The sequence below is a fragment of the Oryctolagus cuniculus genome, chromosome 8 (genome assembly GCF_964237555.1).
Source record: "Oryctolagus cuniculus chromosome 8, mOryCun1.1, whole genome shotgun sequence".
NCBI lineage: Eukaryota > Metazoa > Chordata > Mammalia > Lagomorpha > Leporidae > Oryctolagus > Oryctolagus cuniculus.
Genome location: NC_091439.1, coordinates 67,107,929 through 67,135,048, shown reverse-complemented (window position 1 = coordinate 67,135,048; position 27,120 = coordinate 67,107,929). Strand labels below are relative to the sequence as shown.

General features: G+C 39.6%; 1 protein-coding gene across 6 annotated transcripts in view; it reads left to right on the top strand.

The window, feature by feature from the left end:
- The window catches only part of RAP1GDS1 (Rap1 GTPase-GDP dissociation stimulator 1), a 170,356-nt gene that overhangs the window by 79,870 nt on the left and 63,366 nt on the right, over positions 1-27,120 (top strand). For 3 of the 6 annotated variants that reach the window (XM_070047837.1, XM_070047838.1, XM_070047839.1), the window contains one exon: positions 25,972-26,118. The exons of the other annotated variants lie outside the window; for them this stretch is intronic. In XM_070047837.1, the coding sequence (XP_069903938.1) occupies positions 25,972-26,118 (147 nt within the window). The remainder of the gene's footprint in view (positions 1-25,971; positions 26,119-27,120) is intronic. 6 annotated transcript variants of the gene reach the window in all.

Genomic DNA, 27,120 nt, shown 5'->3' with positions numbered 1-27,120 from the left:
AGGAGGAAGCACCTGGCTTCCAATCAGCACAGCGTGCCAGCCGCAATGGGCCAGCTGCAGCGGCCACTTGGGGGGTGAACCAATGGAAAAAGGGAGACCTTTCTCTCTGTCTCTCTCTCTCTCTCTCTCTCACTGTCTAACTCTGCCTGTCAGAAAAACAACAAAAAAAGAGTATTAGAGAGCCTGAGGTTTCTTAAATTGTTATTTTAATAAAAATTAGGTAACAAAGAACACATTATATAGCTGCTTTTTTCCAGTGCTTGGTTAGTTTCCAAGTAGTGCTGTTATGCAAAGCTAATGCCTTGATGAAGTCATGGAATAATAGTTCTGAATAAGTGTTATTAATTGTATAGATATAAGAGTGTAGGTAGCATGTGAGAGAACATTACTGCATATGGTAAAATATTAGATGATTTTTCTTGAGTTTCATATGAAGTCATGTTAAACTTTTTTCTCTTGGATAACAGACTTCCTGCTAGTTTTTGAACCAAAAGCCTGAATGGCCTTTGGAATTTTCCCTCCCTGATTAATAAGTATTAAGTGGATTGGGAAAAATTTTTATGACAATGTTACAGAAAAAAATAACTTGTGTGTGTGTGTGGTTTGAATCTGTTCTCCCTTAACTTTATCAGCCTAATTTTATCTTTAAAAGATGTAGTCAAGATTCAGACACACAAAACATAAAATTTTGTAGTCTGCTTATGGAAACCCTATGCACACATATTATGTTCTAATTTTAAAAGTGTTTTAATTTTTCTAATTTTCTTGTTTAAATTCAGCAAACTTCGTGTGCTTTAAATCAAAGCTTTCCCTTCTGTATGAGTTTGTTTTCCTTGGCTGAGAGAGCATATGAAATGTATGTGATAATATTTAAAGAAAATAATCCATATTCTACCTGCTGAGTGGAATAAACACTTGTATCTCAAGAAACTGTGCTGTCTTCAGTTCAGATTAACTTCTTAAACATATCTATATTGCACACACATATACACATATCTAATGTTTCTTTTAGATATATTGTAATCTTGTAAAAGAATTTCATATTTAAAATATATGATATAAAGTTCGGTTTTTATCAAACATTGTGCTAATAACTTGAAGCAGTAAATTATTTACAGTGTTATCTGAATGTTTAAAAGTCATTTCAGGTAATATTTTGGGAAATAATTCAGTTTAATAATTTATTTTACAGTGTGTTTTAAACAGTCTTATTGGTAAAAATAGAAATATTTTGATATCCATTAAAATTGTTAAAAAAAATTCAGTTTTATTGATAAAAATATAGGGAGTAGTGTTGTAATTTATGGATTCTCTATTAGAAAGTATCTTTGAAAAAGTGGAATATCAAACAATTTTAACTGACATGAAGTCTGCTGGGCTATAGGAACTAAAACCAATATTGGCAAGCACAGCTTAGTTTGTCTATTGAATGCTGTGTCATGACATATTTTAAACAGCATCTGTGGTACTAGTGCTTTGGGAAATAGTTTATTCCTTTTCTCCTCCTAATCCAGAATTATTAATGTAAATATATAAATACTGAAATTTTCCAGCATAAATGCATAAGTTAAATCTAAATATATTATCCCTCTTTTTTTTTTTTTTTTTTGGACATGTGAGCATTCAGTGGTCATGATGGCTTTTGCTTCATGACTCATTCTTGTAATTTCACTGGTGTAATATTTATAACTTTTGCTTTTATACCTAATCTTGCATTAATTTTACCTGCACCTGCAACATGAACAAATTGCTTTTTGAATTTCAGAAAAGATGTTGGTAGATTAGTATTTTTCATTTGAATGCTTAAAGTGTTTTGAATGTGTCCTGGGTGCAAAATAGAAATTCACTATTTCTACAAAATTACAGGAGGACATCTAAGCATCAGTATTTAATTTTTTCCTTGGTAAAATTCAAAAATATCTTTTAAATCTGTCTTAAAAAATAATGAGGTATGTCTGTTTACCATTAACCTGCTCCAGAAAAATAGTGCTTGGGAAAATAAAAAGGCAGTGTATTTAAGAGAAGTGGAAAAAATTTCTTGCATAATGATTTTGATCAGAATATCCAGTATGTCTGATATTTAAAATATGATACTGCTGTGAATGATTTGGGTCATTGGCTGCCACCTTCTTTAAATATGAATATTCTTCATATTCTTTTAACACAAGAATGAATTTATTAGTCACATTTAATAATGATTCTAATAAAATTCATGTATTGAGAAAATACATTTATGCTATGTAGATTCAAAGGATAAAAAAATTCTGTCTTGACGGATAAACCTTTTTTTTCATTTTCCAAATAAAACTCAAGTCTAGATACACTATTGTGCCAAGAATTGCAACTCAAATTCAGAAGAGACATGCCACCATAATGAAACAGTAAACTAGTGCAAATGGTTTCTAAAAATTTATTTATTTGAAAGGCAGAAAAATGAGTGCGGATTGGGGTGTGGAATAGTGAGGGAGAGAGGTCTCCTATCCTCTAGTTCACTCCCCAAATGCCTGCAATAGCCAGGGTTGGGCCAGGCCAAAACCATGACCCAGGAACTCAGTCTGGTCTAACCTATTTGAATGTTTTATTCAGTAGGGATAATGAGTAAATGCCAGGAAATTCTTACTCTATGCCTTTGAATTCTTTGGTAGAGATACCAAATCAGTTAACCCACAAATGCTGATTGAACTCATTGTGTTCAAGTCACTGTGCCAGTTGATGGAAATCACACAAGAAAATAAAAGCAAAAAGTGGGTCTTTATGAGGATTACACAGGAGGATATAATAAATGGATTCCACAAAAAGAAGATATTTACAGATTGTGATCTTGAATATCAAGGGAATAAACAAGGTGATGTAATGGAGAGTATCTGAGAATGCTACTTAAACTGAACTCTGAAAAGTGAGCTTTAAGAGAAGAGGATGAGTATTCCTTAGAGGAGTAGAGCAATTGCAGAAGGGAAAGGATTTAGTATGTTCAAAGAATTTAAGAGACCAGAATGTCTGAAATAGAGCAAACAGGGAGAGAGTTGTGTGATAAGGCCCAAAAAGTAGACTAGATTTAGATCATGAGAAGCCTGATGAATCATCCTGAAATAATGAGGAATCATAGAAAACTAGCAAATGACATGACCTTGTTCAGATTTTAAAAAAACAATGCTCAAGCCGGCGCCGTGGCTCAATAGGCTAATCCTCCACCTTGCGGCGCCGGCACACCGGGTTCTAGTCCCGGTTGGGGCGCCGGATTCTGTCCCGGTTGCCCCTCTTCCAGGCCAGCTCTCTGCTATGGCCAGGGAGTGCAGTGGAGGATGGCCCAGGTGCTTGGGCCCTGCACCCCATGGGAGACCAGGAAAAGCACCTGGCTCCTGGCTCCTGCCAGGATCAGCGCGGTGCGCCGGCTGCAGCGGCGGCCATTGGAGGGTGAACCAGCGGCAAAGGAAGACCTTTCTCTCTGTCTCTCTCTCACTGTCCACTCTGCCTGTCAAAAAAAAAAAAAAAAAAAAAAAAAAAAACAATGCTTGAAGCAACATGAAAAATGGATTGAGAAGAATGGAAGTTAAGAGTATTTGAGTATTATTTATCCTGTACAAATAATTCTTTATCTTTGATATTTTTCATTTCTGGCATTTCCATGTACTTTCTTCTAGTTCCAAATCTGTGGATGTTATTCATGTAGATCCTTCAATATTTTATTCATAGTTATTTTAGAGTCCTTATCTGATAGTGTGGATCATCTGAACACCAGTCTGGTTCTATTGATTAGCTTTGAAATGTGGTAGGGTTTTTCTTCTCTTTAATACATCTCTTATATTGTGCATTGGCTGCTGGGCAGTTGTAGTGTGCAGAAAAATGATAGAGATTGAAATTACTGGGGTAATCTGGAAATGAGCGCCTTCTTTTTATGTTAGACTGTAAGGCTGGGGTAGAGGTCAGGCAAATCCAGTCAGGAGTTGAGTTCATATTTTTTTGTCACTATAGTTACCTTCATGCAGTACATTCCCCAAGTTCCTTCAAATAGTGGACTGCTCTTACCTTTTGCTGGAGGTGATAGAGGCCTTTTCTTAATGTTCCTGCTTTCCCTTGAACCTTTAGCCATCCATGAAAGCCTTTGCCACAGAGGATTCCCTCAGTGCTCATGTTCCTCTTCCCACAATAGATTTCTGTTAACAAGCACCATGCAGAGTGTCCAATGCTGTTAATATTAGCTTTTAGAGCAAAGACCCAATTCTAAGTAATACTTTTTAGAAACAAAAAAAAAACCAGAAAGCTTAAATACATTATGATAAACACTTGTAGAAATGTAATGTCTAGAGCTGTGTAACAAATTGCCACACTTTAGGTGTCTAAAAAAAGAGCAATTGGTGTCCAATGTTGTTGTGGTGCAGCAGTTTAAGCTGGTACTCCCAATACCAGCTTCCCATATCAGAGCACTGGTTCCAATCAGCTCTCTGCTAAAGTATCTGAGAAAGCAGTGGAAGATGGCCCAATTATTTGGGCCCCTGTCACCCACATGGGAGACCTAGATGGATTTCCAGGATCCTGGCTGAAGCCTAGCTATTGCAGCCATTTGGGGAGTAAACTGAATTGAAGCTTATTCTCTCTCTCACTCTCACTCTCACTCTCACTGTCATTCTACCTGTTAAATAAAGTTTTTTTTTTTTTAATTGTTCCACAGTTTTGAAGTTGCAAAGTCTGAAATCAAGGTGTTGGCAGGGCCTTAGCCCCTCTAAAAGTTGTAGAAGGAGGCCCTTTTTTTTTTCCTAACATCTGTTCTAGCCTCTTGTTGCCCCAGGTGTTCTTACTGTGTTCACATGGTTGTCATCTTTCACAGCTCAGTATCTTCATGTGAAATATCCTTCCTGCATCTGTCTCTTTTACGGAAACCAGTCATATTGGATAAGGACTCACCCCCTGTCTTTCTCTTAGTGAATTGTATCTACAACAGCTCTGTGTCCACATATAGTCCCATTCTGAGGTACTGAGAGTTAGGACTTAAATATTTGGAGGCGGGGAGGAGTGCGGGGGGACAGTGTTCTCTATGCCTCAAAGGATCCTGCCATGTCAGTAACATTGTATCATACTACTAAAGATATAAAACTGCTAAATCAGAAAAGTTAGACGAAGTATGTACTCATGAGTAAATCTGTCAGGATTTTGTTCTTTAATTTTTTAGAAGAATTTTGATACTTGTTTCCTGTTTTAGTTAGATAAAAAGATAGCAATGTAGAGTTTTCTAAAATCACATTTAAATGCAGATACTTACAGAATACAAACCACTTGCCACTTGGAGCATTTTCTGCATAAAATTCTGGTATATTTTAATAATTGTCATTACCTTTACTCATGATGGGATATTTGGAAATTTTTAGTAATTTTCATTTAACGATCTGAAACATCTGAATTACTTAGCATGTATGGGTACCATACACTGAAAATTAATGAGTTCTTGGAAGTTTAAAAATCTAGGACTCTGGTCTCAATTGTGCACACTGGTATCTGGCGCCTGCATTGTAGTGCAGTGGCTTAAGCTGTGGGGAGCAATCCGGACTGGACTAAGTTGCTCGAATTGGGACTTGTTCTGTGCATCTGCTCTCCCACAATATGGCGCTGGGAGAGAAGTAAACAGCTTCCGCACAGCTGCCTCCAGTTCAACCAATTAACTGTGGGACTTGCTCCTGATTGGAGAGCAGCGTACTCAGCCGAGTTGGGATTGGCGGAGGAGGACTATAAGGGAGGAGAGAGACGGCATGCACCAGGAACATCTATGGGGAACATCTAGCTGAAGGAACACCCGTGCAGCCCCCGAGAAAGCCGGCCGGCGGTGTGCCGCTCCCCTGCGGAAGTGGGGAATGCGGCCAGGGGGAACTGCCCTTCCACGGAGGTGGAAGGGATAGTGGCCAACCCGGGAAGAACCAGCGGCAAACCCGGGGAGGGCCGAGCAGACGAAAGAACAGCGCAGGGTCCTGTGTTGCTCCTCCACGAAGAGGGGGAGCGACATAATGGTGCCGTGACTCGGATAGGAAACCTAGCTCGGATAGGAAACCTAGGATGGATACGAAACTTAGGAGGGAAGAAACGGGAAGAACTGGGAAAATATCGGAGAGAGAAACTAGCAAACAGCCTAGGGAAATTACCGGAGAGAGAGACTAGCAAACAGCCTAGGGAAAAGCCGGACGAAAAGGGTGCCGGAAGAAGCTATTGAAAGCCTAGGCATAGACTCGAAACAGCCTAGGGAAAAGCCGGACGAAAAAGGAGCCGGAAGAAGCTATTGAAAGCCTAGGCATAGACTCGGATACGGACTACGGGGGGAAGCTGGGAGAAATCTCTAAGGTCGAAAGCGAAAGTGAAAGCTAGAACAAACAGACTCGGACGCGGACTGTGGGGAGAGGCCAGGAGAAATGAGGGAGGAATATCGTTGGAGGAAAGCTTGGGGAAACATACCGGGTAGAGAAAAATGTTAGGGAAATTGAAGCCGCGGGGGGCAGGCCGAGGCGGAAACGAAAGCCACTTTGGGATTCTCAAGTTAGCCCGGGAATAGGGGGCGAAAAGTTAAAACCAGAAGCTGAGACGTAAGCCAGATTGGGATCCGTCTGATTAGCCCGGGGAGCAAAGGACGGGAAGCCAGATCGTGGGGCGGAGACGTACGCTGGGTTGAATTCGCCAGGCTAGCCCGGGGAACTTAGATTGAATCCTAGTGGCGGAGACGCAAGCTACGCTGTGTTACTCGCGGAAGCCGCCGCGTGCAGAGAGAGCACGGGGCGTGAATAGATAGGGAACGCTGGCGTAGGCCGTGGTTCAGACGCGAAAGGGTTAAGCGTGGAGACCGCGGACCGCGCAAAGCCGGGAAGCCGCGCAGAGAGGCGCGCGGGCTGAAGCGGCGCAGAGCCGGGAACCCGCCGGCGGGGCGAGGTGCCGGAAAGCCGCAGGGATAAGAGAAACAGAAGTTTGGAAGTGAAGTAAAAGAGAAATGGGAATGCTGGAAGATAGAAGTGAAATGGGAGAGGTAGGAATGCCCGGAGATAGAGAAATAGAGAAAAATAAGGCCTCCCCTCAACATGCCAATTAGAAGGCTTGGATTCGGTCTGCCTGATTTAAGGCGGTAAGCGCCAGCAAAGCTCGACCAGAGTATGAGCTGCAGGTCACCGAAGATAGGCACGAACCAACACTAATAAGTCTCCCCCACAATAAGGCAATGAGAAGGCTTGGATTCGGTTTGCCTGATAGGTTTTGTAAGCCCCTGCGGGCAGAGCAGAGCATGCGCTGCAGGGCACCGAACACAGGCATGCATCAGCGCCTAAAAACCTCCTCACAATGGCGAAGAGAGGACCCGGATTCGGTTTTCCTGATTGATAGGACTTGTAAGAGCCTGTGGCAACTCTAGCAAGTACAGCAGAGTGTGTTCCGCGGGACACCGAAGACAGGCGCGTATCAACGCTAAAAAATAAAAAGAAAGGGGGATCTGTGGGGAGCAATCCGGACTGGACTAAGTTGCTCGAATTGGGACTTGTTCTGTGCATCTGCTCTCCCACAATATGGCGCTGGGAGAGAAGTAAACAGCTTCCGCACAGCTGCCTCCAGTTCAACCAATTAACTGTGGGACTTGCTCCTGATTGGAGAGCAGCGTACTCAGCCGAGTTGGGATTGGCGGAGGAGGACTATAAGGGAGGAGAGAGACGGCATGCACCAGGAACATCTATGGGGAACATCTAGCTGAAGGAACACCCGTGCAGCCCCCGAGAAAGCCGGCCGGCGGTGTGCCGCTCCCCTGCGGAAGTGGGGAATGCGGCCAGGGGGAACTGCCCTTCCACGGAGGTGGAAGGGATAGTGGCCAACCCGGGAAGAACCAGCGGCAAACCCGGGGAGGGCCGAGCAGACGAAAGAACAGCGCAGGGTCCTGTGTTGCTCCTCCACGAAGAGGGGGAGCGACATTAAGCCACCGTTTGCAATGCTGGAATTCCATATGGGTGCCAGTTCGAATACAGATTTTAGTTTGGGCTGCTCCACTTCCAATCCAGCTCCCTGCTAATGTCTGGAAAAGCAGTAGAGGAATGGCTCAAGTACTTGGACCCCTGCACTCACGTGGAAGACCTGTATGAAGCTCCTGGCTTCAGCCTGGTGCAACCCTATCCATTGTGGCATTTGTGGAGTTTACCAGTGGATGGAAGATTGTCTCTCTCTCTCTTTCTCTCTTTCTCTCTCTGCCTCTACGTCTCTCCTTAACTCTGCCTTTCAAATAAAAATAAAATAAGTCTTTAAAAAATAAAATAAAAAACTAGCTAGTATCAACTAAGAGAACTCAGTACCATTTGTGTCTTTATGTTTAAAATGAGTTTGTTTTGCCTACTGTTTTGAAATATTGGTTCAGAGTATATTATACATTTTCAAAATCTATCATAATAAGCTGTTCTTAGAGGCTTAAAAGTGCTATAATAATGGGAGTCAGAAGGAAAAACCATGAAGGATTTGATTACAGTAGATTTTGTTCTGGTACCTTTGTAGTAGTGTCACTTTTTGTAAACTAACACTAGTAAACTAGGACTGGAGTTTTAGTTGCTTTGATAGTAAGCATCTATTCTGTTTCAAAATTCTAGACAGTAAATGTTTTCAGAACTCAGCTTTCCAGTTTACCTTCAGAAATTATTTTTTGATTAATGTGTCAGAATTCTTTATAGTTTCTAGTAATACTTGCTTGGAGAAAATATATTAAGCAGCCAAATTATAGTGAATAATGATTGGAAAGCTAAGAGAGCAAGTTGTGAGGCATTTATTCCATTACATTAAACAAATACTTCACATTAAGTACCTCCTGTGTGCACAACATAGTATTAGGCACAGAGAGGTTGAAATGAGTAAAAGAGCATCAGAGCTGAAATAGAGCTCAGCAGTTGTCTGCTCCTGCCTCCCCTTTTCCTTGATCAGAAAATTGATGTCAACAGAAATTAAGAGGCTTTCCTATGGTCAAGCTTATCAAAGTCCTAAATTTAAAGAGCTTATTATAGTTTGCAGTAAGTCATTATGTCAGCCGTGTTAGGATTTTTCTGATGCTAAAAAATTTCTACTTAATGGAAAAATGTTTAATGTTTTCTGTTTTTCTTGTCTTTTTATCTCTTTTTAATTGAAATTTATTAACATTTCAAGTGTTAGATAGTAAAGAAATTCAAATTCCTCTTTTGACAACCAGGACTTGTCTTAGAATTTCATCACTGAGTGTCCTTTCCATTTATTTCCTCAGAGACCTTAGCTAATGACATGTCTACATTTGTACTTGAAAAGTCTCACCTGTTGTTGAAAGTAAATCTCATTTTCTTTTACATCCTCTTAGTTAGCTAAAACTGAACTCAAAATAGAGTATAAGTTACTGAAAGTATCTGAGGGAAGTAAATATAATATCCTGTCTAATACCAGAGAGGTTGAGGAAAAAGTAAGGAAGATTGTACCTGAGATTTTCTCTATGATGTAGGAAGTATGATTACTATTAAGAATGGAGAAGTTGGGTAAAGCAGGGAGCTTTAGAAAATATGAATATTTGGGCAGGTCATCCTGGATAAGAGGACAGGGATGTGGGAGAAGATTATTTAGTGCAGGTAAGGGATTGTCGTTCTTACAGGCCTATAATTTACACAGTTAAAGAAAAGATTGTACTTGGGGCTATTCTTGGCTGTGCTTCTAAATGCTGTTATTTAAAGCACTTCCTCTGTGAGTTTTAGAAATTTCTCACTCTCAAAATGGATCTCAATGAGTGGATTTGTGACTTTCCTTGAGTTTTGATAGGGTTGTGAAAATTGTGTTATTGTATTATGTCACTTTAAGCCCTGAACCAATGATTTGTGAAATGGATTTTGTCCATCAACTTCTGGTTGTTTAGTGTGCATTTTAGACAGCTATTGTATTATATAGATTGGTCTTGATAATTGTTGCATTTACAGATATCTTGAAAAATTTGGAATGGGAGGAAGGCATCAAAGAACCTTTCAGAAATAAGTCTTCAAAAATAGATTATTGGGGCCAGTGTTGTGGCCTATCAGGTTAAGCCGCTGCCTGCAATGCTGACATCCCATATGGGGCACTGATTTTGGTCCCAGTTTCTCTACTTCCAATCCAGTTCCCTGATAATGCCCCTGGGAAAGCAGTGGAAAATAGCCCAAGTGCTTGGGCCCCTGCCCCTACATGGGAGACCTAGAAGAAGCTCCTGGCTCCTGGCTTGAGCCCAGCCCAGTCCCTGCAGCGGCAGCCATTTGGGGAGTGAACCAGCAGATGGAAGATCTCTCTCTCTCTCTCCCTCTCTCTCTCCCTGTAACTCTGCCTTTCAAATAACTAAATAAATATTTTTAAAAATTGTCAATTAATACTGAGTAAGATGGCAAAGGCAATATTTTTTCTTTAAAGTATTTAATGAAAAAATATTGACATAATTCAGACTTCGCAAGTTCTTCAGAATGCTGATGTTTAATCACATAATTTTTTTTTATTTATTTTTTGACAGGCAGAGTGGACAGTGAGAGAGAGAGAGAGAGAGAGAAAGGTCTTCCTTTGCCGTTGGTTCACCTTCCAATGGCCGCCGCGGCTGGCGCGCTGCAGCCGGCACACCGCACTGATCCGAAGGCAGGAGCCAGGTACTTATCCTGGTCTCCCATGCAGGTGCAGGACCCAAAAACTTGGGCCATCCTCCACTGCACTCCCCGGGCCACAGCGGAGAGCTGGCCTGGAAGAGGGGCAACTGGGACAGAATCCAGAGCCCTGACCGGGACTAGAACCCGGTGTGCCAGCGCCACAGGCGGAGGATTAGCCTGTTGAGCCGTGGCACCGGCCGTAATCACATAATTTCTTAAAGAAAAGTCTAAGGTAAAATATAAGAAAAAAAACATGGTTTATAATTTACCATAATTCATTAATCATTGTTCTCTCTGAAATACACCCACAATAGAAGGTATTTGTGTATAGCTTCTCCATACATTGGTTTTTGTTATGGTTTTCAATAACCTTAAACAGCATTTTTGCTGTATATTGTGCACCCTCTTAATTTTAAAGAACATTTAGCGCTTAGTGTAACACTTGTATGCATAGCCAGCATTGTTAAATAACACTTGCAGAACATTATGTGCAGGATGCTTTTATAGAAAACAGAGAAAATGAGGAAAGCACAACAATCCATACAGCTTGTAATAGTAAAGATGAAGTTTGCAAAAACTTCAATAACAAAAGATAACTAATCCAACAGTATTTCCACATGCAATTTTCTTATGTTTTCAATGTTATTTTAAATAATATTTAGATGAAATCTTACTGATACCAGCTCTTGCTATTTATTTCTCCCATATACTGTTTTTTTGGTGCTACATGACAATATCACTACAGTAACAATTACTGATTTCACAAAGGATGATAACTTCTGGGAAATAAGTCATCTGAGCAGATAGATGCGTCAGGAACCAAGATCCTGTTTTTACACAAATAATTAGAGTGTGGGAGGAAAACCAATGACAGATATGTATGTGGGAATAATTCATTATTTGTATTTGATATGAGAATTTCTCAGAGTAAGAAAAATATAATGTTTAAACCATAAATAGAAGACAGCATGAAAATTGCAGATTCTCACATGTATTTAATGGATGTTGATCTAATCAGGTTAGCGTTTCCATCTCCTCAAACCTTTTGTTAAAAAAACATTATTACCCTAGTGATCAGTATACACCCTACGGAGTACAGTGAGACAGTTTAACAAATGTACACAATGTGTATAAATCAAATGAAAGCAATCAGTGTTTACCTCTCCCAGACATCCCTCTATGACTGGAGGCTTCAAGCTCTGCTCATAAAATATATAATATATATAATAAGTAGTTACCTCCACTGTGCTAGAGAACATCAGAAGTTACTCCTTCTATCTGTTTTGGTACCCAGTGCCTACCCTGCTTTTATTCCATCTCTGCCCCGCTCATTTCCGCTTGTTTTAAAAAAAAATCTTTCGTAACATAAAGAACATGTAATATTTGTCTTTCCTAGTCTAACTTTACTGCACTGAACATCATGTTTTCTGGTTCTGTTCATTTTGTTGCAGGTGATGGGATATCATTTTTATGGCTGAATAATATTCCATTGTGTGTACATGGTTATATATATATATATATATATTTATAACATTTTCTTTACCTGTTCATCTGTCAGTGGGCATCTAGGTTTATTCTGTATCTTAACTATTGTGAATAGTTCAGGTTCAGCAATGAACATGAGAGGGCAAGCATCTCTTTGACAAGCTGATTTAATTGCCCTTTGATATTTACCCAGAAGTGGGATAGTTGTATCATTTGGTAGTTCTGTACTTAGTTTTTGAGTACTTCCATTTTGTTCTCCATAATGACTATGCTAATTTACATTCCCACCAACAGTGTGTAAGAGTTCTTTTTTCTCCATATCCTCATCACCATTTTTTTTTTTTTTTTTTTTTTTGCCATATTGGCAATACGCATTCTAACTGGAGCGAGCTGATACAGTGATTTTGATTTCCTTTTCCCTCATGGCTAATGATGTTGAGCATTTTTTCATCAATTTGTTAGCCATTTGAACTACTTTTTTTAAAAGGTCTTTGTTGCTGACTCTTTTAGTTTCTATGAATATGTCAGATGCATAGTTTGCAAAAGTTCTCTCCCATTTTACAGGCTTTCTCTTCCTTTGTTGATTGTTTTCTTTGCTGTGAAAAAGTTTTTAGTTTGATAAATCCCATCTGTCTGTATTCGCTTTTGTTACCTATACTGTTGATGTCTTATCCATAAAGCTATCACCTATACCATTGTCTTGAAGTACTTCTCCCAAGTTTTCTTCCAGTAGTTTCATTGTGTCAAGTCTAAGACCTACACATTTGATCATTTTGAGTTGATTGTGTAGCATTTGAGATTGCCGGGGGCAGGGGTGAAAGAGACAAAAAAAAATGTAGTCTTCTGAATATGTTGATCTTTCTGCAGTGTATATTTTTGGCACCTTGTGAAGAGTCACTTGGCTGTACATGCATTGATTCATTTGGGGGAATCCCTGTTCTATTTCATTGGTTCCTGTGTTTGCTCCATTGGTCGATGTGACTTTTCATGCCAGTGCCATGCTGTTTTGGTTATTACAGCCCTGAAGTATGTCTTGAAATCAGGTGTTGTGATGCCTCTTTGCTCATGTTGCTTAAGATTTTTTTTGGCTGGGGCTGGCACTGTGGTGTAGTGAGTAAAAGCCACCTCTTGTGATGCCAGCATTTCATATTGGTCTCTGGTTAATGTCCTAACTGCTCCACTTCTGATCCAGCTCCCTCCTAACAGCCTGAGAAAAACAGCAGAAGATGGCCCAGGTACTTGGACCCCTGCTACCCTCATGGGAGACCTGGGAGAAGCTACTGGCTTCTGGCCTCTACCTGTGCTGGCTGTTGCAGCCATCTGGGGAGTGAACCAGCAGATGGAAGACATGTCTTTCTCTGTCTCTCTCTGAAGCTCTGCAAACAAATAAATAAATATTAGCCTTCCATCTGCTGGTTCACCCCTCAGATGGCTGCAGTGGTTGGCGCTGCGCCGATCCAAAGTCAGTAGCCAAGAGCTTTTTCTTGGTCTCCCACATGGGTGCAGGGGCACAAGGACTTGGGCCACCTTCCACTGTTTTCCCGGGCCATAGCAAAGAGCTGGATCAGAAGTAGAGCAGCCAGGACACAAACCCTGCAGGCGCCAGCTCCAGTATGTATATTTTTAACAATGCTAATTTGTGTAATCTATGACCATAGAAAGTCATTCCATTTATTTGTGTTTTCTTCATCAGTATTTTTAATTTTCATTGTAGTTTTTGTGTCCTTTATTAAATTTATTTCAAGGTATTTTTTTAATCCATTTACTCCTCTTCTAGCAATGATTCTTTTTTTTTTTTTTTTTTTTTTTTTTTTTTTTTTTTTGGACAGGCAGAGTTAGACAGTGAGAGAGAGAGAGACAGAAAGAAAGGTCTTCCTTTTTCTGTTGGTTCACCCCCAAGTGGCCACTAACAGGTGCTTCCTCCTGGTCTCTAATGCGGGTGCAGGGCCCAAGGACCTGGGCCATCCTTTACTGCCTTCCCAGGCCACAGCAGAGAGCTGGACTGGAAGAGGAGCAACCGGGACAGAATCCGGCGCCCCAACCAGAACTAGAACCTTGGGTGCCAGCGCCACAGGCGGAGGATTAGCCTAGTGAGCCATGGTGCCAGCCTCAAGGTATTTTTTATAACTATTGTGAATGGGACTACATTGTGATTATTCAGTGAGCTTATTATTATATAAAATGCTAATGATTTTTGTATATTGCAACTTTACTAAATTTATTCTAATAGTGTTTTGGTAGGGTCTTTATTTCTTGTTCATTATAGTCAATTTTTTTAAAGATTTATTTATTTGACAGAGTGACAGAGAGAGGTATCTTTGATCCACAGGTTCACTTCCCAAATGGCTGCAGTGGCCAGGACTGGGCCAAGCCAAAGGCATGAGCCCAGAACTCCTTCTGGCTCTTCAGGGTGGGTGGCAGAGGCCTTTCACTGCTTTTCCAGAGCATTACCAGCAAGCTGGATCAGCCGCGGAGCACCTGGGTCTTGAACCAGTACTCTGATATGGGATGCTGGGGTCCCAGGTTGCAGCTTAACCCACTGTGTCACAACACCAGCCTCTTGGTAGAGTCTTTAGATTTTTCTATATAAAGAATCATATTATCTTTAACTGGAATAATTTGACTTTTTCCTTTCCTTTTTTATGCTTTTTATTTCTCTTGCCTTGTTACGCTCAAGACTTCTGTACTGTATTTATTAAGAATGGTACAGTGGACAGCTTTGTCTAGTCCAGATCTTGAAGGAAAAGGTTTCAGCACTTCCCCATTCACTATTGCCTGTGGGGCAGTCATGAATAACCTTTATTTTATTGGGGTGCAGTACTTCTGTGCTTAATTTTTTCAGGGTTTTAATCATGAAAGTATGTTAAATTTTACCAAAAGCTTTTTCTTCATCTGTTGAGGTACTTGTATATTTTTGTCTGGCCTCTGTCTTCTGTTAATGTGATTACTTTCAAGTTAATACATAAAAACTATACAATATTTGTGGGGTACCCCTTGTAATGTCTTTAATACATGTGTACATTGTTAAAGATTAAGTTCATGGTAAGCATAGTGATATTTTCAAGCATCTTTAGAGAAAACATTAAAAATCACCTTCTAGTCTTTTAATACCTGTAGTATATATGCATATGACATTACTGTTATCTGCCTTTACTTTGTGGTGCAATAGAATGTCAGAATTTCCTTCTTCTATCTAACTATAGCTTAGTACCATTAATCAACTATTTTTTTTATTTTTTTCATTGAAGTTATCTTTTTTTTTAACTTTTATTTAATGAATATAAATTTCCATTTCATGTAGGGTTTTGTTTTGTTTTTTACCAGAGTGTTTTGGCTTTCCATGCCTGTAATACTCTCATGGGCTTTTCAGCCAGATCCGCGTGCCTTAAGGGCTGATTCTGAGGCCATAGGACATCTGCCATTCTATGGGTCTGCTGTGTGTCTTCTATCTAACTGTAGCTTAGTACCATTAATCAACTATTTCTAATCTCTTGTCCCCCCATTCCCCCTCCACACACACATTCTTTCTAGCCTCTGGTAGCTGCCATTCTACATTCACTGCTAATTTTATTTTTTTTTAAGACTCCACATATGAGTGAGGTCATGATTACTTGCCTTTCTTGTTTCTTGTCTAGTTTGTTTCCTGTAATGTAGTGACCTCCGTGATGTTCAACTGATTGAATCTCATCCTTTTTAATGCCTGAATACTATTCCAGTGTTTATGTGTGTCACACTTTCTTTGTCTATTCACTACTTAATAGACAGGTAGTTTCCATTTTTTGGCTGTTCTGAATAGTGCTGCAATAAATATGGGAGTACAAATGTCTATTCAATGTAGTGATTTCATTACCCTTGATTATTACCCAGTTTTGGAATTGTTGGATCACATTGTAGTTTGGAGTTTAATTTTTTACATTATATTTTATTTTATATTTTTTTATTAATTTGAAAGGTAGAGAAAATTGGTATCTGAGGATTGTGGGAGGTGAAAAGGTAGGGGTAGATCAAGATACCATTTGCAAGTTTAATTCCTAGATGCCCAAGACAGCAGGGACTGGACTGGGCAGAAGCTGGGAGCCAGGAATTCAACCAGATTTCCCACGTTGGTGACAGGGGCCCAATTACCTCAGCTACATCTGCTCTTTCCCAGAATCCGCATTATTAGAAAACTGGAATCAGGAGCCAGGGCTGGGAACTGAACCCAGGCACTCCAAGTGTGGCACGCAGGCAGCTTAACTGGCGTCATAACTGCTAAGCCAAACACCTGGCCCTATTTTTAATTTTTGGAGAAACTTTCATACTATTATGACTGACCTTATGTTCCCACCAATGGTGTAGAAGCATTCTTTTTTCTCCACATCTTTGCCAATACTTGTTATCTTTTGCCTTTTGATAATAGCCATTCTCATTTGAGTGAGATGATATCTCCTTGTGGTTTTGATTTGTATTTCCCTGAAGATTAGTGATGTTGAATAGAATTTTTTGTATACAGATAGGGCATTTATATATCTTCCTTGGAAAAGAAAAACATATATTTAGATCTATTGCCCATTTTTAATTGCATTATTTGTTTCTGTGCTATTGTTGTTCTTTATATATTTTGGTTTTTATGAGTTAGGATGGGTTCTCTTCCAATTCTTTAAAATAGTTTGAGAAGAATTGGTTTTAATTTTTCCTTAAAAATTTAGTAGAATTCAGTATTGAAGCCATCTGGTCCTAGGTGTTTCTTTATTGGGAGACATTTTGGTAGTGATTCATTCTCATTGTTTGTAATTATTCTGTTCAGATTTCATATAAGTCTCCATGGTCCAGATACCTTGTATCTATCCAGAAGGTTATCCATTTCTGCTAGGTTTTCCAATTTGTTGGTATATACTTGTTCTTCATACTCTCTAATGATCTCTTGTAGTGTGGCAGTATTGCTACCAGTGAATGGCATTGTGCAAGAAAGAATTCAGGCGTGAGACAGAGAGTAGCAGAAAGTAAAATAGCAAGGTTTATTAGGGAAGAGACATCCATAAGAACGGATTGGCACCTCTCCAGACAGAACCTGAGAGAGAGTGCCCAGTTGCTTGGACTGGGGGAGAGCGGGGTTACATGGTTGGGTGGAGAGAATATACCTGGGCAGGCCAGGCAGGTGGCTCAGCAGCGAGGCAGAGGGCTAAGCATGCAGTCCGATTGAGGCTGGAGGGTTTTTAAGGGGATGGGTCTTGTTTTCCCACCTCTGCTCTCTTGGAACCAAGGATTCTTTGGATATAAATAGAAAAACTCCTATCTGAGTTTTCCCCCTGAAGTTATCAGACAGGGGGAAGCCTGGTTGGCACTGCCCTGCCTTAGAGGAGCCTTAGAGGGAGGATGGTTATCAGGTAGAAGGGGCTGGGTGCCTTTGAAGTACAGATACTGGGCTGCACCTGAAACTTTGAGATGCATATGCTGGACCCAAATGTCTCCTTAGGCCTTTGTCACACACACATAAGCTCATATCTGACTTCCTACCTAACAGTATCAGTTGTAATATCTGCCTTTTCATCTCCAATTTTATTTGAGTCACTTTTCCTTTTTTCCAGGTTAGTCTAGCTAAAGTTCTGTTGATTTTATCTTTTCAAAAAAATAATTCTTTTTCATTTTTTCCCATTTTGTTTGTTCTAATTTTCATTATTCCTTTCTCCTTACTTTGGGTTTGGTTTGTTTTTACTTTTTTCTTTTCTTTTCTTTTTTTTTTTTTTTTTTTTTTTGACAAGCAGAGTTAGTGAGAGACAGAGAAAAAGGTCTTCGTTCCGCTGGTTCACCCCCAAAATGGCCGCCACAGCCAGAGCTACGCTGACACCGAAGCCAGGAGCCAGGTGCTTCCTCCTGGTCTCCCATGTGGGTGCAGGGCCCAAGCACTTGGGCCATCTTCCGCTGCCTTCCCAGGCCACAGCAGAGAGCTGGACTGGAAGAGGAGCAACCGGGACAGAACCTGGCGCCCCAACCGGGACTAGAACCTGGGGTACCAGTGCTGCAGGCGGAGGATTAGCCAAATGAACTGCGGCGCTGGCCCTATTTTTACTTTTCTTGTTCTTTGAGATGCGTCCCGCAGTTGTCTGGGATCTAGGTTGTGGTTTTGTTTTTTATATATGAGTTTATTGCTATAAAATTTTTAGTACTGCTTTTAGTGTGCCTTACAAATTTTGGTATGTTGTATTTCCATTTTCATTTGAAATTTTTTTATTTCCCTTTGGATTTCCTCAGTGACCAAGTGTTTGTTCAGAAGCATGTTGTTCAGTCTCCATGAATTTGTGTATTTCCTGAAGTTTCTTTTGTTGTTAATTTATAGATTTTTTCACTATGTTCAGAAGATACATGATATGATTTTGATTTTTTTAAATATTCTCAGATTAGTTTTGTGACTTAATATATGTTCTGTTCTCAGGAGTGCCCATGTGTTGATTAGAAGAATTTGTACTCTGCAGGTATTGGATGAAATGTTCTGCAATGTTCTATTTGGTCCATTTGGTCTATAGTATTGCTTAACTCTAATGTTTCTTTGTTGACTTTTTGCCTGGATGATCTATCCATTGTGGAATATGAAAGTCTCACACTATTACTGTATTAGAGCCTATTTTTCTCCTTTACAAAAAAATGTTGATATAAAATTCAGTGCTTCAGCATTAGTTGTGTGTACATTTCAATTGTCATGTCTTGTTTTGTTGAATTGATCCCTTATATTTAGTGGCCTTATTTGTCTCTCTTATACTTTTTGTCTTAAAGTTCACTTTGTCTCATATGTATAGTTATTACTGCTTGCTTCTGGTTTCTTTTCGTATGGAATGTCTTTTTCCATCATTTTCACTTCCAGTTTGTGTGTTTCACTGGTAATATAAGTTTTTGTTTTTTGGTTTTTGGTTTTTTTTTTTTTTGACAGGCAGAGTGGATAGTGTGAGAGAGAGAGACAGAGAGAAAGGTCTTCCTTTACCGTTGGTTCACCCTCCAATGGCTGCTGCTGCCGGCACATCGCACTGATCCAAAGCCAGGAGCCAGGTGCTTCTCCTGGTCTCCCATGCGGGTGAAGGGCCCAAGTACTTGGGCCATCCTCCACTGCACTCCCGGGCCATAGCAGAGAGCTGGCCTGGAAGAGGGGCGACCTGGACAGAATCCGGCACCCCGACCGGGACTAAAACCCGGTGTTCCGGCACTGCAAGGCGGAGGATTAGCCTAGTGAGCCACGGCGCCAGCCAATATAAGTTTCTTATAGGCATTAATTGTTGGGTCTTGTTTTTTAATCTACTCAGATAGTTTGTATCTTCTAATTGGAAGTTTAGTTCATTTACAATTAAAGGTTATTATTGTATAGTAATGACAGTCCTATTTTTTTTTTTTATTTCTTCAGTAGATTTTGTATATCCTGTTTTTTTCCTCTCCATGGTTTAGCAGTTTACTATTTTGATAAGGTTTGATTGTTTTCTCTTTCTCTTCTGTGTATGTCTTTTCTAGTGAGTTTTACACTTTCAAATGTTTTCATAATGGTAGATATCTTTGTTTTGCTTCTGATTATGGGTACTCCCTTAAGCATCTCTCGTGAGGGCAGTCTGGTAGTAGTGAAGTCCTTCAGTTTTTGCTTGTCTTGGAAAAACTTTCTGTGGGGTTTTTCAAATGAAGACATAGAACATGGGAGCCTCCATCAAAAGAGTGTGCCACTGGATAGCTGTCGGCCAGCACTTTTTATTAGAGGGTATAAGCACATCTACAAGCTAGCAAACATGTAGGCAAGGTTGTACATCAGCTTTATGGTGGGAAAGGAATCTGGTCTGGTGATCCATGACAGAGAACAGAATGATGATGTATATCTTCACAGACAGATCCATTCAGATGCTATTGCAAGCTCCCAAAAATAGTAGGTATCAATTAAAAAGCCTATTAGCCCCCAGATGCTTCTGCCAGGGCATTCCTTTGGGAGGGTGTGCCCTCACCCAGCCTGCATAGGCAGAGACATAACTGCATCCATGTCTATCCCAGGGGATTGTGCTCCCCTGAGAACATTTAGGCAGTATCCTCTATACCTTTCTACTTCTCCATCATTTGTGAAGGATATCTTTGCTGGGTATAATAGTTTTAGTTGGCAGTTTTTCCTTTCAGAGATTGTAATATACTTGCATTCCTAGCATTTAAGGTTCCTGCTTAACAATCTGTTGTTGCTTTAATTGGAGTTTCTATAAATATGATTTGGCACTTTTCTCTTGTAGATTTTACAATTCACTCTTGATTTTCCTCCGTTTTAATTTTCATTTGAATGTCAGGGTTACAGAGAGAGAGAGAGAGAGAAAGAGAGAGAGATCGAGATCTTATATCTGCTGGTTCATTCCTCATTTGTCTGCAATGATCAGGGTAGGGCAAGGCCGAAGCCAGGAGCCAGGAGCCTCATCCCAGCCTCCCATGTGGGTAGAGGGGCCTACTCACTTGGGCCATCTTCTGCTTTTCCCAAAGGGAGCAGGATTGGAAGTGGAGCAACCAGGACACAAACCAGCATCCAGCATCCCAGGTGGCACTTTGTCCACTATGCCACAATGCTGGTCCCATGTTACACTTCTGAAAGTTTGACTATGAAATATTGCAAGCAGGATCTTCTGTGGTCATGTCTATTTGGGGTCCCTATGACTTTCTATTCTTGAATGTCCATATATTTTTCTCAAGATTGAAGAAGTCTTCAGCTTTTATCTTATTAAATATTTTTTCTATAGCTTTACTCTTTTTTAGAGAGTATGCAGATTTGAGTATTCATCCATTTAATGGTGTTCCAAAGGTCTCAGGCTTTTGGGGTGTGTGCTGTATTTTATAAAATCTGTCCTGAAGTTCAGGTATTCTTCTGCCTTATGTAGTCTGGTATTAAGGCTTCCTTCTAATGTACATTTTACTTAACTTACTGAGTTCTTCTTTTGCATGATTTCTGTTCTTTTATAACATATCACTGCTGAATTTCTCATTTATATCATACATTGTTTTCCTAATTTTGTTAAATGCTCCATCTGTATTTTCTTGTATGTTTATAATTATCCTTTTTAATTCCTTATGAGGTGTTTTATTAGTCTCCTTTTCTTAGAGTCGGTTACCAGGCATTACATGTATCCTCTGAAGGCATCATATTGCTTTACATTTTCACACTTGTTTCCCTGTATTAATATTAGGACATTTGGTGGATCAGGTGTCTCTATTGCTTTTAAAGGGTGGCTTTTATAGTAAAAGTCTTTTTCCTGAAGATTTATCTTTGTGTGTCAGTTTGGTAGGTGACTTTTTTTTTTTTTTTTTTTTTTTTTTTGGTAAAGATTTTATTTATTTGAGAGGTAGAGTTACACACAGTGAGACGGAGAAACAGAGAAAAGTTTTCCTTTTGTTGTTTCACTCCCCAAATGGCCACAACAGATGGAGCTGCTCCAATCCAAAGCCAGGAACCAGGTGCTTCTTCCCAGTCTCCTGTGTGGGTACAGGGGCCCAAGAACTTGAACCACCTTCTACTGCTTTCCCAGGCCACAGCAGAGGGCTGGATTGGTAGAGGGGCAGCTGGGACTAGAACCGGTGCCCATGTAGGATGCCATCACCGCAGGCGGAGGATTAACCTACTGCACCATGGCACCAGCCCCTGGTAGGTGACTTTGGCTTTAGATTCATTTGGATGCTCTAATGTAGTCTTCTGTATTGATGGTGGTGAGGACCTAAAGTGTTCCTCAGTCTCAGTGGGTTTATGTGGGTCACAGTAGTAGCTTTCAGCTGTGAGAGCAGAGCCAGAGTCATGGGAGTATCACTGGCAGACAGTCTATGTCACAAGTAGACCTAGAGGTGGCCTACTGGGCCCAGTTGCTAGATTCCTGTGGCAGTGTTAGTAAGGTCCCATAGGTTTGTTGGCCTGTGGGAGTTAGGCTGAGTTTGCATGAGTCCTTGCAGCGGTCCAGGTGTTCTCAGGTGGCTGGGTCTAAGTTCTTGTCTCCAACACACTAAAGAATTTGAGGCTGAGGCATATGTAAAGTTAAGAGAATAAGATTTATTTTCAGCAAAGCAAGAATACATGAAAGGGAGTGTGGACTTGCTTGAGAATGAGGTGTACCCAGCAAGGTTTGGGGTCATCCCTGTATGTAATTTGTTTAAAGTTTCTGGGTAAAATGAGATTAAAAAGATAAATTTAAGGAGCTGGTGTTATGGTACAACATGTTAAGCTGCCGTCTGCGATGCCAGCATCCCATAAGAGTGTCAGTTCAAGCCCTGGCTGCCCCGCTTCCTATTCAGCTCCCTGCTAATGTGCCTGGGAAAGCAATGGAAAAATGGCCTCTGCCACCCACATGGGAGACCCAGATGGAATTCAGGCTCCTGACTTAGACCTGGCTTGGCCGTGGCCATTGTGGCCATTTAGGGAGTAAACTAGGGGATGGAAGATTTCTCTCTCCTTCCCTCTCCCTCTAATTCTACCTTGCAAAGTTAAAAAAATTAATGTCTTCAGAATAAAATAAAATTTTGTACAAAATATATTTGATATCTATGTATAGCTTTGTCATAATATGCTTTTTCCATGCACTTTTTAAAGAGTCTTATTTTATGTCATTTAATTCTTAAAAGAAATAGAGGAATTCTTATCCTCATTGTATAGCTCATAGAAGAAATACAGACTAGGTAACTGCATATTCACACAGCTGGAAAGTGGGTAGGCAAAGAATTTTTAAGATCTAGTTTATATGCCAATGTTGCTTTTCTTTTTTCTTTTTTTTATTTTTGACAGGTAGAGTGGACAGTGAGAGAGCGACAGAGAGAAAGGTCTTCCTTTACCATTGGTTCACCCTTCAATGGCTGCTGTGGGCGTCCCAACCGGGACTAGAACCCGGTGTGCCGGCGCTGCAAGGCGGGGGATTAGCCTATTGAGCCGCGGCGCCGGCCGCCAATGTTCCTTTTCAAGTACTGGGCTACCTCCCCAATTTCCCCCCTCACAGAGTCTTTCTCAAAAATTTGAACTTTCTATCTTTTTTGGAAAGTGGGGAGAGAAGCTGATAATGAAATCCAGCATCTGTTTAGATTTAAAGCCTTACTCTTACCTAGTATGAAGAAAGGTCATACTTGTGTTGAAAACTACTGTATGGATATTCACTAAAGAATGCAGAAGGGCTTAAAGAGTTGACAGGCTGGGGCTGGTGCTATGACGCAGCAGGTTAAAGCACTGGCCTGAAGTGCTGGCATCCCATAGGGGCAGCGGTTCAAGACCCAGCTGCTCCGCTTCCAATCCAGTTCTCCGCTATGGCCTGGGAAAGCACCTGCATAGGAGACCTGGAAGAAGCTCCTGGTTCCTGGCTGCGGATCAGCACAGCTCAGGCCATTGCGGCCATCTGGGGAGTGAACCAGTGGATAGAAGACCTCTCTCTCTGTCTCTACCCCTCTCTGTAACTCTGCCTGTCAAATAAATAAAATAAATATTTTAAAAAAATTACTCATAAGTGAACTATAGTACTCATTCGTGTAACAAAACAGTGGAGCTACATTCACTCTGAAATATCAGCTTATATGGACTTGTGCAGAGATAGCTGTTCTAATAGACATTTAAAGTCTGTTACTGCTTTTGTCCAAAAGGTGAGGGTGGGGGGAGAACTGTGTAACTATTCCTATAGGTGTGGTTAAATTTTTTAAATTAAGACAACTGTTATTGTAATATATGCTTTTTAAATTTTCTTCTCAAATTCACTAAGATTATAATTTCTGTTAACAGAGACTGAATTTATGCTTTGCAATTTCCTCTCAGTAACTCATGAATAAGGAGCTGTGTTCTAGGCAATCCAAGCAGGGGAGGAAGGGAATGGAGGGAAGAGAAAAAGTATTGTGGCTCTGAAACACAATTTGCCTTCTAATTGTAGTTGTACTCTTATTTATCTTATTTATTGCATTATTAAAATTGTTGAACAGATTTGAACATTGAATAGCTTAGTGCTGATAGAAAACCATCTTCATTTTTAAAAACTCACTGCAAAGATTCTCCACATGTTTTCTAAACTGTAATTTCCTAGTACATGAAATTAAGACTTAGTATAATTGTTCTGCAAGGTTTGCTTCTTATATGTCTTAAGCATCCGTGTTGGGAATTTTGGAAGACTATGTTCAGCATTTAGAATCAAGTACTGTCTGAGCTTTTCAGTTAAAGGATAGAGTTTACTGTGCATTCAGACTATTGAGAGTCTGAACATTTGGATTGATAGTCCAAAAGTTTACTTTGCTGAGATAACATCCATAAGAGATTACTCCAGAATTTAGACAACAGACATTTGTTACTGGAAAATAAAGCTTAAGAGATCAGTTTTCACCACTGTTGTTGGCTGGTTCATCTTCACTAGTTATCCTGGCAGAAGAGATTTCTGTGATCTTACTAATTAGCATAGGATCCTGTTCTGCATCTATATAATAATGTAATGAAACTAAGTGGATAAAAGTATGCTGTTGCATTTTAATATGAATTTCTGAAATTTCTGCAAGTTATGAAGCTAGTATTTCTGAGGCTCTGCTGTGTTATATGTTTATTTGTGTATGAGCATGCACCACAAAATATTACATATATTGTATCACTATATAATATCACTCCAGCAGTTTTAAATATATGACCTTAGTTTTAGTTATTTCATGAGAAGAATGAAAATCACACATATGTTAATTTCACAGCTATAATTCCCTTGTGAGTCATTGCTTTTATTGATCCTGTTTTTAAACGTTTGTAGCTGAGCTGTGCACTGGGATTGCCATTGCCAAATGTGGCAATTGAGAAGTTGAAATGTAGGTAATCTAGGTAAAATATAGTTGGATTTTGTAGATTATAAAAAAGATTATAAGTTAATAGTTTAGGCCGGCGCCGCGACTCACTAGGCTAATCCTCTGCCTTGCAGCGCCGGCACGCCGGGTTCTAGTCCCGGTTGGGGCGCCGGATTCTGTCCCGGTTGCCCCTCTTCCAGGCCAGCTCTCTGCTGTGGCCAGGGAGTGCAGTGGAGGATGGCCCAAGTGCTTGGGCCCTGCACCCCATGGGAGACCAGGAGAAGCACCTGGCTCCTGCCATCGGATCAGCACGGTGCGCCGGCCGCGGCGGCCATTGGAGGGCGAACGAACGGCAAAGGAAGACCTTTCTCTCTGTCTCTCTCTCACTGTCCACTCTGCCTGTCAAAAAAAAAGAGAAAGTATTATATAGCTGTCCATGTGTCCCAGCAGTGCAATGACACCTGTTCCATGCAGTATAGATGTACACATAATGGAAAGAACGTATGTTTGACTGTCATTTGACACTAGTTGTAATGTTGCAATGTATTGGTATGCTCCATAAAACAGGGGAAAAGGAAAAAAACACATAAGAATGAAAAGGGGAAACAATCTCTAGATTTTATTAAAGAGTATTAAAGATGCCATTAAAAAGAGCCTAGTACTAATATGAAAATTATACCTTGTATCATGCAGTTTTCTTTAATAATAGGTAACTTTGAAAACCAATGATAGATATATTTAGCTATTTTTAAGCTGAGGAACAAAAACTCATACTACTAGAATATCACTTATTTCCTTTTTTTTTCTCTATGATACAGAATTCTCATTTGTGGAAGAAGGGGTAAATAATGTTGCAACATAAACATCTTGAAAACAAAAAAGTTATTTAAACTCCTGTATGATGCCAATGAAAGGAATCTTTTATTCTCTTAAAAAGTGATTGTCTCTTTTCCCCATCCCACTCCCATTTCCATGTTTGTTTTGTTTTGTTTTGTTTATCCAAAAAGATATATTTGATGCCCTGCTTAGATTTATTTCTACTTATTAAATAAAGAATAGCACTGTTATGTTTTGTATTTGAAGTTATAAGGTACGTTTATTTTTTCTTTTATTTGTAATTTAACTCTTTGTTTTACAGATGAGGGCAGAAGTGCAGTTGACCAAGCAGGTGGTGCACAGATTGTAGTTGACCATTTAAGGTCACTGTGCAGTATAACAGATCCCGCCAATGAGAAGCTCTTGACTGTCTTTTGTGGCATGCTGATGAACTATAGCAATGAGAATGGTAAACAAAACTGAAAACTTGCTTTATCTCTGGGGGAAAAATTAAAAATAATCTTTACTATAGTGTAAAACAAAATATTTGAAAAATGATGAATAAAGAATTCCTAACAAAATTAATAATTAGCCAACATTAAGTTTTAAGGTTTCAAAAATACAAAATGTTCTAATTTATTAAATGGGAGTAGTTTTTAAAGGTTCACCCATGTTAATCAGTATCCAAACAAAAAATAGTCTGTGCTACACTTTAAGCTTTATAGCTCTGAACATTCTTGAAATAAACAGTACTAAAATAAATTGCATTGTGTTTATTGCTTTATATTAATACCAGAATTAGTTTAAAATGTAAATGCTATCTATAAAAGTAAAATTATTTTATCTAGGTACTAGATTGACTTGGAAGAATTTTAAAATAACTTTGATAAAATCTGGCTTTAGTAAAATGACATTTAGAGCAGTTTCAGACAGCACAATTTAGAAATTTAATAAAGTCTTTTAAACAGCAGCAGCTTTTCTCTATCAGGCATTTTTAGAACCTAGCAGCAAATGACATATCAACAGGTTTCAGATAGCTCATAGGGTTAAATAAATGAACATAAAAACAGTGATATTAAGGCATCACAGTACTTTTGTGTCACAAAATATCAGTCATTTTGTTATTTTATATGATTGTTGTGTGGCTCAGACACTCAAATTGTGTTATGTTTTTGGCATGTAATATAAATAAGGTCTTTGTGGTTTGTTTTACAGAAGTTTTTTAAGTTGTGGTCTTTCTACAAAGATATTTGCATATTGAACATGCAATGTTACTCTTTATTTTCATGTGATCTAGAAACACAGGGACCCTTCTACATTTTTTTCTTTTTTTTTTTCTTTCACTTTTGCTAATAGTGCAGCTAAGAAATATTCTCAATAATTTTTAAAAAGATAAGACTGATCACAAATGACTACTGACATTTTGCCCTTGGTGTTAGTGAGAACCATGAATGATGGGCTCTGCAGTGTG